We start from the raw sequence: 14,983 nt of genomic DNA, 5'->3' as shown, positions 1-14,983 counted from the left end.
CCAGGGGGCCCCTCTTTTCTGATGGGCTCCACGACCGTTGGGACTTGGGAGTCAGTTCAGCCGCCCCTGACCGCAATCGACCACAGCACCTAGCCTGATAGGAGTTTCGCTTTCTCACAGAACAAGGCCAGAAGCAGACAGGGCTGGTGGAGCTGTGTGCGGGGCCCCTGGGGACCCAATCTCCTTTGAGCTCCAGCCTCTGCCATCCTCAGAGTCACCAGACAGCCACCCCCGCCGGACCGCGCTTCTGCATTCAGGCAGGAAGAGCAGGAAGCAGCCAGGAGACAGGGCGGTGACTGTGTCTGGAACCAGCCCTTCCCCAGCGTCCCGGCACCCTGCCACGTGCGACTCATTGGTGAACTTGATCACATCCAGATCCCAGCTGCCGGGGAAGCGGGGAAGTGGGGCTGCCTGGAACAAAATCCAGGTGGCTAGAGGAGGGCAGAGGTGGAGCCGGCTCCCGGGCTGGGCGTGGTGGACTCAGACGTGCGGGGTCTGTCTCTCCTTGGCCACTCCACAGCTAGGTCACTCAGACACCATAGGGCAGAACGGGGCCTCCCACTCCTCCCACCCCGTGTCCTGGCCCCATAAAGCCCTGGCTATATCCTGAGGGACTGTACCATCAGGAGAAAGACACTGACTGGGAAAAGGGATAGGTCATGACTGATGAGCCAAGCGTCCTGGGACATACCCCTGTTTCCTGGAGCCTCGGTTTCCACTACGTTCCCTGACTGGCCATTGGTGCTTCTAAGAATCAAATGAGGATGTGATTGTGGGAACAACTAAAGTGTGAAAAGTCTGGTAAAATTGCCAGAGTTTAAACCCTGACTCGCTCACTTCCCTCCTCTGGTTTTTCTCATAATCTTTCAATTCTCACCTCATCCTCCCTGCTCAGGTAGGATGGCACTCTGTCCTCCTCACTTCCGCTGCTCCAGTGGGCGCTGGTGTCTCCCTCCAGCAGCCCCCGGCTCTGCAGCCTGGCAGCCTGGCCCTCTCTGGGCCAGGGTCCCGCGCTGTAGCTGCCACCCTGTGCACCCGCGCCAGGCTCCGCCCCGGGGGTGGCTGGGCTCCACAGCACCCTGGGCTGCATGGGGTCTGACCTTGGCCGGTCACAGGCCTTTCTCGGTCAGCACTTCACCTGTCAAGAGGAGATAATAAGGTTACCCCGACTCAGGCGGGGGCAGGGAGGGAAGGCAAAGAAAGACCCCGCACTTGGCAAACCTAAACAGCCGTGGAAATGCTTCATAATCAAAATGCTTTTCCCCTCTTTTGAAAACAGAAATGGAGGGAGAACGTAAAGGATCCAGAGAGGGAACAAGGTCACAGCTTCAGTGGCAGGGAGGAGCGTGGGAGAGGAGGCGGGAAATGGGGCATTGGCTGAAGGAACGTGGGAGGGGGCTGGGCACAGCCCTCCTGGTAGACCTTGAGGTGCATCCAGGGGACCAGGGGGCCGAGGGACGCTGCCACTCCACCCAGCAGGCGTGTGGTCAAGGCCTTGTGTTCCTGAGTGGTTTGCAGGGTGTCTCTCTTAGGACTCTGCTCGGTGGCCGCCAGACTCACAGGGGCGCCAGAAGGGAGATGGCTGTGGGTGTGACTTGATCCCATTTATTTAGGAGCCAGGAGAACAGGCAGCACCCACAGCCTCTGAGCAGGGAATCTGGGTCACCGCTGCTGGCACTCATCAAACAGAGCAAGCCTCTGAAGGACAACCCCATCTCCCTCATTAAACGTGGCCCCACCGAGCAAGCACTGACCTTCCTGGCCTGGGACTCTGCTGCCGGCTTAGTCTCTGGGCGCACAGCTACCAGGAGTCAGGCTCTGAGTTTTCCGGCTTGTCACTGGGAAGTCTTGTCACCTTTCCATCGAGACAGGATTCCACTATTCCTTTTTCACACTCCTCTAACTTGGTGGCAGGGGGGAGAGGGGGCAAGCTGACCCTGTGATTTGTGGCGACACAACCAGAAAAGAGCTGCTTTCACAGGGAGGGGATTCAGAGCTCTGATCTTGGAGAGCAGAGGGCTTGAGGGGCGGGGGTCTGCTCATTGCCTTCCAGTGGGACGTGGGAGACTTGTTCCGACATGGCTTGTCCTTCCTGTGAGCAGCTGACCCCGTTGGGGGAGGGATGTGCCGACCAAAGCAGGAGAGACTGGGTTTAGACACAGTGGTTTCCCACCACAAGGTGAAAACTAACCGCTGGCGGGAGTTGTTGAGAAGAGGTGCAGGCCAGCCCTAGTCCTGGGCCAGGGAGTATTTTTATAAATTATGTATAACAAATTATAACACCAGTATCCTGCGTGGTCCCCAGATTCAAACACTACAGCAACAGTTCCAAACGCGGTCCCTGGACCAGCACAGCAGCAGCACCCGGACACATGTTAGAAATGAGCATTCAGAGGCCTGCCCCAGACCTGCTGAAGCGGACACTCGGGGGCTGGGCCCCGTAGGCTTGTTTGAACAAGACTCTCCAGAAGATCCCGATGCCCCCTGGAGTCTGAGAACTCTAGAACACAGAGAAGGTAAACTTCTTCTTGAGCTTCGTGCTCCTCCCCCAGGGGGAGCACATCCTTCTACATGCGGCTCAGCACTTCACCTTTTCACTTAATAAATACATCCTGGGTTGCTCCCCACTCCCACCGCAACGCCCGAACTTATGAACCAATCTATTCCTTTTCACACTGCGTGAAGTTCCGTCTCGGGGAGAGAGGCACAATTTGTCCAACCATGGCCCTATCAGGGGCATTTAGGCTGTCTCTAGGTTTTTACCATTTCAAAGGCTGGTGCAATGAGCATTCTTGGAGAATCTGTTAGCATGCAGATACCTCATGGTGGCGTTCCTGAGCGGAATCATATTAGCAACACCAATTTTGTTTAGATTCTGCCAGATCCTAGATACTTCTAAAACAGATTCCATCAACTTATCCTCCCTCCCAAAATATAGAACAATTTCCCTTTGCCACTCTTTCATCAGGACTGGATTTGTGAGACTCTGGCAGGTGAAAATGGAGACTGAGCGTTTCAATTTCCTTCTTTAACCGTGAGCGCCCCAGGGGGACTCTTCACACGTTAGCAACCACTTCTATTTCTTCTGTGAACTTTCTGTTCATAGCTTTTCTTTCTTTTTTCCCCCCATTTTTCCTTTGGGTTACTGGACATTTTCTTATTGATTTGGAAGCGCTCATTGCATATTAAGGAAAGTGGTAATTATCATGTGACATGTGGTTTTCCAGGCATTTCCTTGGTCCTTTGTCTGAGTTTCTGTAGTTGTTGTTATTATCATTACTATTACTGGCCATGAAGTAGTCTCTTTGTTGGATGTTAAATTTATCAGTCTTTTCCTTTAATACTTCAAGATTTCTGTCTTACTTTTCCACCTTGAGATTTTAGAAAGTTCCCTATATTTTCTTCAAGTTCTTGAGTGAGAGCATGAGCTGCAGGACAAGGTAGCCCAGCTTCATCTCCCAGGTCCCCTGCTGCCTGGGTGACCCTGTGCCTCACTTTCCTACCCAGTAAACAGGATAAGGGAACCTGCTAGCAAAATCAGGCTGGGTGTGTGCTTCTCTCCAGGGTGCCTCCTCACATTCTCAACTCGAAGAAGGTTAAAGGCTCTAGATTAACCAGAAAGATTAACTGGTGGCCAGCTGGAACAGGAGCCTGGGCCAGATGGACCCAGGATCTCCCCACTCCAAGAACAAGGGGCTTTCCTTGAGCCTGGATACGTGCTTGCTGCCTTCCCCTTTGATTCTCATCCTCTCAGGAAAGAGGCCAGGGTCTGCCCTGGAGGTCAGCAAGCCCCAGAGAAATTGTGAGTCCCTGGGATCCTGATAGGGGCTGAATTGTGTCCCCTTCAAAATTCGTGTGTTGAAGCTCTAGCCCCCAGGACCTCTGAATGTAGCCGTATTTGGAGATAGGGTCTTTAAAGGGGTAATTACATTAAAATGAGATCACTAGGTGGGCCCTAGGCCAATATGACTAGTGTCCTTATAAGAAGAGGAAATTTGGACACAGATACGGACAAAGGAAGACCATGTGAAGACACAGGGTGAAGACGGCCACCTGCAAGCCAAGGAGAGAGGCCTGGGACAGATCCCTCCCTCACGGCCCCCAGAAGGAACCAAGCTGCCGACACCTTCGCCTTGCACTTCCAGCCTCCAGAACTGTGAGAAAGCAGACGTCTGTTGTGTAAGCCCCCAGGCTGTGGTCTTTGATTGTGACAGCTGGAGAAGACAAGCACAGGTGCTCTGAAGGCACATGCTCTGGGCAGTCCAGTTCAGGCCTCCGACTCTCTAGGCTCCGAGTGGGCGTGGGATTATCTGGGCATCTTGCTTACCCCTTGCCGGATGCTGAAGACCGTGACCCAGATGTAGAAAATGGTTTTCTCGGCTGTCTCCTTCTCCCCCACAGTCGTCCTCCCTCTCCCCCCACCAAATACTCTGAGGCTTTGGGTTTGGAGTAAGATGAAAGCCGAAGGTCAGGTGCTCCGGCGCAGTGTGAGGGCCCTTCCTTTGCCGAGTGTGGGCAGGGACATCCATATGGACCTCCTGAGAGCTACCCCCAGGCCCCCAGAGGGCTGCTGACAGCTGTGGCAAGAACAGGTGTGGGGGCGCGGGAAGCTGGCCACCCCCACAGGCCCAGTGCTGGGTGCGCAGCATAGAAGCGTGGATGGAGGTTAATGAGGGGAGGAGTGAGGGGGAAGAGACAGCATGGCCCCTGCTTCTGAGATTTCCAGTCCTCCCAGCTTGCTGGGGCCTCCTGTGCATGGTGGGCTTGACCCCGGTGCTGCGAGAATGCTCCTGGGTGCCCTTCCTCTGTCCTCTGCAAGCTGGCCATCCTGAACCCAGGCTGGGAGGGAACCAAACAAAGGAAAGGACGGGGATGGGAGGGAAATCTGGGCAAGCTGGATTATGGCTTCAGGGATGGCGACGAGAGTCCATGTGCTGGAAGAGCAAGAGAGCTGAGCGGAGGACAAACCTGCTGGCCAAATTCTGGAGATGGCCCTGCATGGAGGGACCATCAGTGCCTCTGTTTGCTATTCCTGCGGGCCTGATGGAGGTTCTCCATGCAGGGCAGGGCAGGGCAGTGCAGGGGCCTCAGGGGCCTTCCACAAATTGAGCACCCTGCACTTCTAAGGCACCTGGACCTCTGCATGGGTAGGAATCCTGCCCCAGCCTTGAGGGCCTGCAGATTCCCTGCCCGCCACCCCAGGGCTGAGCTGCGTTGGGAGTGGCATCGTGGGGGATGCACCACTCCCCCTGAGACTTGGCCCTGAGGTCCAGACAGGCTCGGGTGCTGTCCCCACCCAGCTCTGCTTGCCGAGGAGGCTATGTCTGCTAATGAGCCAGCTACCAAGGGGTGGCTCCCAGCAGCTGCCCTGGCCTGGCCAGGTGTGTGTGGCCTGGGGCAGGCAGACGGCTGGGCAGGCCGAGTACCACTTGTAAAGGGTAATAAGCCGGTGCAGCAGGATAATCGCCCCTCCCCAGGCAGGCAGACGTGATCTCATTAGCGATCATACGGAAGGTCGGGAGGGAACTCTGTGCTCCCCGGGGTGGGGAAGGAGCTCAAAGCCAAAGGAGGTGCACAGTCTGCTCCAGGTACAAACAGGACCAAGCTCTAAGTTTCAGGGAAGTAAGGGAGGATAGGCAGGAGACGGGCATGTTTAACAAAGAAGGAGGCCATGCTCCTCGGGCTAGCAGGCCACGCCTGGCTCCTCCCCGGCCATGCTGACTCCCACCTGTGTGCTAGTACTCAGGCTACATCCCCTCCACCCGCTGAGCCCTTCTCTGCCAGAAAGAGCTCATCCAGGCCAGTCCTTTGCCCCCTCTTTTCTCGAGCTCTTGTGGGGCTGTGGCCTGCACCACCGGCGCTGCAAGGAAAGACCTGCCAACACCTCACTGCTCAGGGGAGGCCTCTAAATTGCAGAGTCTGTGGTCCCTCCCAGGGTATACGGTCGCCAGTGTCCACTGCTTGCCTGAATTCTGCTCTCCTAATCTCTTTCCTCTATCCCAGGGGTTACTACCCTTTTTTTGACCGTTTTAGAGCCTGGTGGAAGCTCTCAACCATGTCCCAGATAAATATACATAAAAATAAAATGCTATGTTCAATATCTAGGAGTTCATGGATTCTCTGAAGTCCGTCCATGGATCTTCCAAGCCAGTGTTTTCCACAGCGTGCATCAGAATCATCTGGGGCTTGTCAAAAATATAGATATCCAGGCCTTACCAGCTGATCTGGGGCATGACCAGGGAATCGGCACTTTGGCCAGGGTCCCGGGTGATTTGGATGTGGGTTCCAGGACTGCATGTCAAGAAACAGTGCTGGGGGCCGGCCCCATGGCTGAGTGGTTAAGTTCACGCGCTCTGCTGTGGCGGCCCAGGGTTTCGCTGGTTCGGATCCTGGGCGCAGACGTGGCACTGCTCATCAGGCCACGTTGAGGTGGCATCCCACATGCCACAACTAGAAGGACCCACAACTAAAAATATACAACTATGTACTGGGGGGATTTGGGGAGAAAAAGCAGAAAAAAAAATAAGAAACACTGCTGGGGGGGTCCGTGGAGGCTAGGTGAGGGCTCTCCATTTGTTCCTTTTTAGATGGACAGGTCTTGACATCCCAGAGGAAATTGCAAGCTCCCTGACAGAAGGGACTGCATCTTAAATCTCTGTGTATCCAACCCCAGTGCCCAGAGACCTCATCTGTTAAGGTGTCTTTGATTGTCAAAACTCCTAAACGCTCCCCAAGGAGGAGTCTGGGGTAAATCTACAACCCAATCCATGTGGGGAGACCCTGTTTCTTCCTCTGTCACCAATGGGGTCAAGCAGTGTTGCCTTGTTATGATAGCATGGGATTCCCTCTACTCTCCTCCATTCTTCTGCCTCAAGGGGCACTCAGCAAGTGGGGTCCATCTTCAGCAGAAGAGTCTTTGCAAAGGTGGAAATAATCACCAGGGCTTCTGGCTTTGCTGTCCAGGCTCCAGTGACTGTGTGTAAGCTGCCGGTGGAGGACTGTGTGTGTTGGCATTGTTATGCCTCTGTGTTAGTTAGTTTGAATTTGGAATTCTAATCTGATTGACTAAGTAACTTTTACTCTAATTAGAACGGTAGGGTTTGTTCTTAATCTGCAACCATTTAATCTTCCATCTCATTAATTGTACAATGATCTTTATGAATATGTAGATTGAGTAGGGAATAAAAGATTCTTTGACCTTGAAGAAACAAGTATAAAATAGGTGCACACTCTCCCAGCCTCCCATTTCCTTTTATTATGCAGATGCAAAAATTGGTGCAGCTCCAAGCCAGGCTATTGTGAATTATCGGCAATCTTGCAACCAATTAGGATACGGCATTCTGATGAGCCACAGAGGCTTAATAATTAGTATAGTATTTGCATGCAAGCTGCTTGCTGTGAATTTGCATGTAAATAAAAATGTGGCTATCAAAACCAACCAGAAACAGCCCACTGATGAAAAATTCTCAAAAGGGTCCAACGTCAAAAAGGAAAAGGCCTGTGAAGGAAAGAGGTAAGCGTCCCCCGTGTGAAGCTGAGTCCTTTATGAAAAACTCTTGTTTTAAGGGTAAATGACCTTCTTAATATACCTCACTTCTTCCCTTTTAGAAATATTGGTAAAGTGTCCTCTTCAAGCTGGTTAGCTGGTTAGCATCCTGACCCTGCCACTAACCAGCCGGAACCTCTCTGAACCTTAATTTCCTTGTCTATAAAATGGGGGAAATTCCACCTTTCCCACAGGCCTGTGAGGCTTGAGTTAAATGACATTGAACATGGAGCCCCTGGTACACAAAGACTGCCCATAAAATGTCCACTTTTTAATTTCCTTTCTTCCTTCTGACAATATATATGGAAGGCTAGGGAGAAAATATTTGCTTAGCAGCCAAATTGACCCACAGGGAGAAATCTGTTCTTGTCTCCAAGGAGAATGTTCTGGAGAAATAGCAAACCTATTTAGCAAACTGCTGGCTCTTGTCGTGCCAAGTCGGGTGTATAAATCAGAGCAAGAGCCACGGAAGTTTGCAGTTTGCCAGTTTGGGGCTGGCGTGACTGTTGGTAGTCTCCTTTTCACTTTCAGAGCACCCAGTTTGAACTGTAAGTTATACAGTCCCCGTCGTCAGAGCTGAGTTGCTCAGGGCCACTAGAGAGGTCTTTAGAGGCCGCCTGGCAGAAGAGGATAGGACAGAGGAGGCCGCTGATGGGAAGGAGCGGGCGTGGTTCCTGAGGAATTGCTACACTTCTGCTGAATATTGGGTGACGATCTCTCCTGGATCCCCCAAAGTCTTTAGCACGTTCCTCCATTTTTATCAACCTGCTGTGGAGTTAAATCTCTGCAGAGCACAAGGATTGCTGAGGGTGGCGTCAGGGAAGGTGCATGGAAAGAAGGTGAGGGCCACCCATGGGAGCCCACCCTTTGGTTACACCTAGGGCTCATGCCCAGCCAGTACTCCCAGTGATGGCTGTACTGGGTAATGAAACCCAGGCATCCTTCCAGACTGTAGCCCAATAACCAGACTGTAGCTGGAGCTCCCACTGTTTGCTATCCCAGTCCTTTTCCAGGGCCCCTGCTGGGTACCCAGCATCTAAAGGATTAACACTTGCTGCTGCCCAGCAGGTGGGCTCCAGGGTTCAACACCAGCTCACCCACTACCATGTCTTCTGATTGGATGACACCCTTCCACTTCCAGGCTTACATGTTGTGATGCCGTATCTCTTGTTGCCTATGTTTGCACCAGCCTCAAGATTCATCTTTAAAGTAAAATTTCCGAGGGCAGTCTGTCTTGAAGAAGATCCAGCCCTGTCCTCCTCCACTGGGGAACCACATGCACTCTTTTCCAACTTGGTCCAGTAAGTATTTAAGCGAATATCATGGAGGGGAGAGCTGACCACCAAAGTACCCACTCTCCTGCTCAACGATTTCATACCAGGCAGCCGGGGTGTCAGAGCTGGCAGGACGAAGGCACAGGCTGGGGAGGAGAGTGTTCTCCTGGCTAGCACAGAGCATGATTTTTGGCTCTTGGCCTTTGACATAGTTTATAAATCCTTTCCACGCCAAGAGCCTGCAAGGAAGGGCATGTGTGACGAAGATGGGTTGGGGGTGGGGTGTTCCTCCAGTTGCCGCCTTCTGAAGCTGAAGAGGGGATACACGACTGTTATTGCTTTTGCTCTTTACATGTAGAGCAAATGAGAGCTGAGCCATTTTAATAGTTAATCAGCAGTTTTCAGATGACATATTTCACATTCCTTTTTGTATTCAAACGCCAGTGAGAGAACTCTGGCAAAAAGATCAACTCCATAGATGCTTGAGTGATGGAAAAAAATAGTGACACAGTTTTTCCATTGCAAATCAAAAAGATATGATCTTATGTCAGTACAGGGAAATGTTTATGAGCAGTGATCTTAAAGGGGGGCAAAACAAAAGTTGGCATGTATACACTAATTAAGAGTGTGTAGAAACAGCTCTAACTACACCAACAAAGATCAGATGGAATCTTAAAGCTATGCCACTGGTTGGACTCTCTTCTACATGCGAAGTTAAGTTTTAAATTGTTCTTGTAAATATTAATTAGTGATCTGGACCAATAGTTCCAGGAGGGTAGCATTCCCACGGGCTATCCAAGTGTTTCACAAATTTGTGGTGCCAGGCCCACTCCCAGGACAGACACTGAGGCCTCTCCCCTGCTGCCTCCAGTGACCCATCTGAAGATGACCTCAGATGGGGTGGGCTTGGAATGCTCTGCAGGATAGGAGGATAAGGGAGAGAAGCAGAACAGTGCACACTGGAAGCTACAGCCTGGGCACAAAACAAAAACTTGTCCCAAGCTCAAAAGGACAAATGAGCCCAAGGGTGCATGACCTGTGTCTGGCTTGACAAAAGGCACTGGCCCTCATGTTGGCCCCCAGGGGGTAAACAAGGGGCTTGGGGATGGGTAGGAGTGAGAATTTACTCACTTCCACTTTCTACTGTTGGAGTAAAACAATAACTTACAAGCATTTCCTATTCCAAAAGTGAACTTACTAATTGTTTTAAATATTTAAACAGTTCTCATCAATGCACACAGCCAGATTCCAAACAAGATGCCATTAGAACATTAAACCTCGTCCACCCCCTTGGGGTCCCAGTGCGACTCCCTCCTTCCCCACCCCACCCCCCAACATGCCCCATGGTTATGGTTGCACAGAGAGACAGTGTCTCAAAAAATTAGTTTCTGAACTTTTCCTTTCCTCGAATCCTCACACCCAACCTTTTCCCTAGTCAGTCAGAGGTGGCCACACCTACATTGTTTTCAGAAGAAGGAAAGTTATAGTAGGAATGAAAAAGCAAGAAGCAGGCAACATGCCTAGCAAAGAAAATCTCCGAGCCAGCCCTGATGGCCTAGTGGTTAAAGGTTGGCACACTTTGCTTTGGCGGCCTGGGTTTAGTTCCCAGGCCCGGGACCACACCACTCATCTGTCGGTAGCCGTGCTGTGGCGGTGGCTCACATAGAAGAACCAGAAGAACTCACAACTATACACAACTGTGTCCTGGAGCTTTGCAGGGGAAAAAGAAGGAAAAAAGAGGAAGGTCGGCAACAGATGTTAGCTTGTGGTGAATCTTCCCCTGCAAATAAGTAAATAAAATCAAAATGGAAGCCCAAGGTAAGCATAGAGTTTGTATCTTACCAACAGCATGGAGACAAGACAGAACATTCTCTTCCTCTAACTGAGGAGGGGTATCTGGGCTGGGAGAGAGGGAGAAGCAGGGTGCTTGAGGCTTCAGGGAGGCTGGGAGCCCTAGGCAGAGACTCGAGGAGAGCATGGGGTCTGAGGCAGGGCTGCCAGATAAAATATAGGATGCCGGTTAAAACCGAATTTCGGATAAACAATGAATACTTGTTAAGTGTAAGTATGTCTCAAATATTGCATGGTGTTGCTGTAGATGAGGAAGCCTCCACATGGGTTTTGGGTGCAACTGGACAAAGGTGATGCCTCCTCCCGCCGCCCCTCCCCCAGCTACAATGATATTCCAGACCCTTGTCTACTGGAGACCGGCGTCCCCCTGGCATTACAACCGTCATCCCAATGTTCTCATTTTATACGAGAAAAACCTGAGACCCAGAGGGCTTGAGTGAATTGTGCAGTCTCTGTACTTGTCTATCTGGTCAAGGGCAGGTCTGGATTCCCACTGAGACCAAGGGCTCCCGCCGGGGCCCTCGGAAGGATGGTGAAGGCTGGGAGATGCCTGCACCTGACTCCAGCTTGTGTCCTCAGGCTCGTTGCCACTCAGATGAAGCAACTCAGGCACCACTGGACGTGTTCCCTGCCCTGCCTGTGGTTCACGGTGTTAGGTTGGTTTTCCCTCTTTCACCTTTAAAAATATCACCCATGGAGACATTTGAACCTCTGCTGGAACTGAGGTCGGCATCAGTCCCTATGACAGCTCAATGTGACCAAGACTAGGAGCATCTATGACACGAGCTCATCCATTCGCGGGGTTGAAGCCCCAAGTCAAAATGCCACCTGCCTGGGACAGACGCCTCCTGATAAGCCCCTTGTGGGCCTGCTTCTAAACTGGATCTCAAGAAAGCAGAGAAATGGAGGAAGAAAGAAGCAAGCCTGGGACTGGGCACTAGGAGGAACCTCTTTTACCCATGAGAAAAATGAGGTGTTGAGAGGTTAAGCACCCTGCCTACGTTCACCCAGATCTTCAGCAGAAGAGCCAAGGCTTGCACCCAGATGGTCTGCCCCCAGGTCTTGGGTGCTGAATAACCCTCTCCTCTTCCATCTTTCTGAGTGATCCCGATGGTCCCCATGTGACGCTGCCATTCACAGCTCTCTGCTCCGGTCACCCAGCTCCTAGGAGTCTGCGGTGATGAGATTCCCCACAGCAGTGTTATGGAGAAACCCTCCTCTCCACATGCCCAGCCACCCCAAGTGGCAGCATTTGAGAACAAAACTGTGCACCTTTCCACCTTCTCAGGTCTTGAAGGAGCTTCCTGAACCAAGCTGATTGAATGGTACGGCAGGAGAGACAGGGAAATTCAGAGCAAGAACAAGCTGTAAAGAGGCCTTGCTGAGACTTGGGGCAAGTGATGGAAAACTCACTTCAAGAGGCTTAAGCATAAAAAAAGAGGGAAATTTATTTTCCTAATGCATTTCTGTGTAGTGGGGACTATTGAAACGCTTGCTCAAGTTCACACAAGCGGATGACAGAGCTGGGATGGAACCCAGACGGCTCGGTGCTCTAACCACGGGCTGGCAGCCATGACACCACCTGAGAGCTTGTTAGAACTGCAGAGCCTCAGGCCCCTCCTCGACTCCTGTCGGATTCTGCTTCTGCTTCTAACAAGGTCCCAGGTGACCCATCTGTGCATTCCAGCCTGAGAATTGTGCCCCAGAGAACTGTCCTATGTTCTGTCTGGGTCGGTCGGACCTCGAGCTGACGTCCAGGAGCACCGCTGGCAGGAATCTGCCTGTTCGCTGCTCTGCTTCCGGCACCTAGAACAATGCCTGTCGTATAGTCGACGCTCAATAAATATTTCCTGAGTGAATGCATAAATGAATGAATGCACTGAATTTGGGTACGTCTGGTTTAAGCTCTAGGCTCAGAACAGGCTTGAAGACCTTCATCCTATTAGCACGGGGTTTCTGCCAGGGCTGGAGCCCTCCCTGTTGTTGGAAGCTGGGAAGGGGTCGAAAGGTGTCTCTGGCATGGGGATTACTCGTCATTTGGGATTACCTGCTTCCCTCATTAGTGGGGGTAATCAGCGGTGGCAACACAGGCCCAGTGTTGGATCAAATCATAAAAATTCCCCAAATCTCCCAGGAAGCTGCCTCTCTCCCAGCCACGTTCCTCATTTCTTCCGTTTGTTCATCAAACTGTCCCCACCTTGGGCACACGGGCTGTTCGGCCGCTCACACATCTCGGCCGCATTTCACATCCCTGGGAGTTATTTCAGCAACATTTCTCCAAGCATCTGAGAAGGGTTTTATTTTTGTTCGGTGAAAAATCTTCAAAGGCGTCTCTCTGAGCTTTGAGTCCGGCATGGAGGATTTGAAACATTGAATGGGAATTGTTATGTTTTTTCAAGGAGGAATTATTCTCAGCAAAGTCTGGGATGGGCCCGGAGGAGACAGCCAGACGTCTCCAGGTAGAAGGAGCTTCCTGCTGTTTTTGGGGGAATCAAAGAGAACCCGGGAGCTCCCGCCCCCCACATGCCTGGCCTGACCCCAGCCTTTCATGCGCAGCAGCCACAGGGAGGAGAGAAAGCACAAAACCCGAAAAAACCCCCAAAGTAAAGGCTTAAAATGAAACCATTTCACGAGGACAATACTCTGTTCTTCTTTAAACTCTACCCAAGAACAAATGGAAGTCTTTTTTCAGGGGAAAGACTGGATATGGGCTTTGATCCTCAGAGGCCTTTATTTTGGGTACCTCCCCGCCTGACCTCCTTTCGTTATCTCCAAACTCCCTAGAGGCCAGGGTGGGGGTGGGGGAGGACAGGAGCCTCCAACCCTCCCCAGGTGAGGACCCCTGGCCTGGGTCTGGGGGCGCTTGGTCGGGCCAGCTCAGGTTTGAAGGATAGTGAAGGGTCTGCTTTTATCTGGGCGGTCTAGGACAAGTTAAGTCCAGAGAAATAATGGTGTCCGTTCCCTTCCATCACCAAAGCGGGGCATCTCTTTTGCAACGCGCTTTCCCAGGGAGGGTCATCACAGAGCTGGTGCACTTGGGTGGAAATCTGGATGTTAAAATAAAATACTGTCATGCATCCCACTTAAGCAGTGTGACTCTGGGTCCCTGTACCGTGTGTGGAGCAGACGCAGCAGGAAGGTGGCAGGGAAGCCCGGATGACACAGGAAGACTCAGGGGTTCAGGGTTAGATGCTGCTAATCACTCCAGTCATGAAAAAGCAGTCACACTTGGCTAACGATGCCCTGAAAGGCGAGAGAAAGCCAAGCCCGGGTTTCAAGCACAAGGTTGCTGTTCCCTCGGGAACAAGCCTTTACAATCAGGGAGGGATGGACAGGCCAGTGTGGCCCTTGGCCTCCGTGACCCAGTGTTGAACCCACTCTTCATCCAAGTCTCCTCATCTCCTGACTCCAGACCTTGAGGAACCCTCCACATGGAAAGTCATCCCAGTTGGAGGAGGCAGGAAAGCCCAGCTCGTGGCGAAAGCCAGGCTCCAGGCTCCAGGTCCAGGCTCCAGGCTTCAGGTCCAGGATCCAGGATCCAGGCTCCAGGCCTGCTGCTGTTCTGCCCCGCCCAGCACGGAGCAGATGCCAGATCTTCTCCAAGGCCAGAGGGGGCCGTGGGGCAGGGGTGAGAGGGCAGGAAGCAGTGATCAGAGCAGGTATGTGGAGAGGGGCCCTGGGGAGCCCTGCATACAGCCCAGCCACTCTGATGGCTCTGGGGGGGTCTCTGGCACTGCAGACACCCAACTGCCTTGTGTCACGGGGTTGTGTGCAATGGCTGGTCTCATCTCCCTCCCCGGTCCTCCTGGGCTGGGGCCAAGGGGCTCCCCAGCAGCAATAGGGGTGGTGCAGCTCTGCTCCCTGAGATACCCCTCTCCCATGGGCAGTGGTCTCATCTTGCCACCTGCTGCCCAGGTCCCACTCCAGACAGGTCCAAATCAGAGCCATGACATAGGCTGGGCACACAAGGTGGGCAACTCGGAAAAGCCAGCAGCTGTTGTTCTCCCAACCAGGCAGTCAGCCATCTTGGGAAGACGCAGAGAAGGCAGATGTAGGAAGGGGTCGGGGAAGGAGAGCCGAGCTGGTGGGTGGCAAGGAGGGCGGGAGAGCCCTTGCCAAGAGCTGACTCAGGCCACACGGGGTCAGGACTCACTGTCCTGAGGGGCTGGCTCCATCAAAATCGCTCAGCACCTCTCCTGCCTGTGCGCGGTCCTCACTCTCCTGCTGCTGACAAGCTCTCCTGGAGCAGGGAGCAGGGGAGCCTCAGGTGGCAGGCTTCCCTCAGCCTCTGGCTCCCACGGCTGCAGACTAG

The 14,983-nt window shown here is 52.6% G+C and overlaps 1 protein-coding gene across 2 annotated transcripts in view; it reads left to right on the top strand.

The window, feature by feature from the left end:
* LOC139041781 (uncharacterized) overlaps nucleotides 1–12,642 on the top strand; it is a 30,201-nt gene extending 17,559 nt beyond the window's left edge. Inside the window, exons 2-4 of one of the 2 annotated variants that reach the window (XM_070496315.1) lie at nucleotides 2,306–2,516; nucleotides 7,264–7,513; nucleotides 8,688–12,642. In XM_070496315.1, coding sequence (XP_070352416.1) covers nucleotides 2,306–2,516; nucleotides 7,264–7,513; nucleotides 8,688–8,754 — 528 coding nt within the window. In that variant the 3' untranslated portion in view covers nucleotides 8,755–12,642. Of the gene's footprint in view, nucleotides 1–120; nucleotides 7,514–8,687 lie in introns of both variants that reach the window. The other variant, XR_011497670.1, reaches the window with a different exon arrangement.
* Nucleotides 12,643–14,983: the final 2,341 nt, after the last annotated feature.

Source organism: Equus asinus, chromosome 2 (assembly GCF_041296235.1).
Source record: "Equus asinus isolate D_3611 breed Donkey chromosome 2, EquAss-T2T_v2, whole genome shotgun sequence".
In the NCBI taxonomy this organism is placed as follows: domain Eukaryota; kingdom Metazoa; phylum Chordata; class Mammalia; order Perissodactyla; family Equidae; genus Equus; species Equus asinus.
Note: the sequence above shows the minus strand (reverse complement) of the source record. Positions and strands in the feature narration are given on the sequence as shown.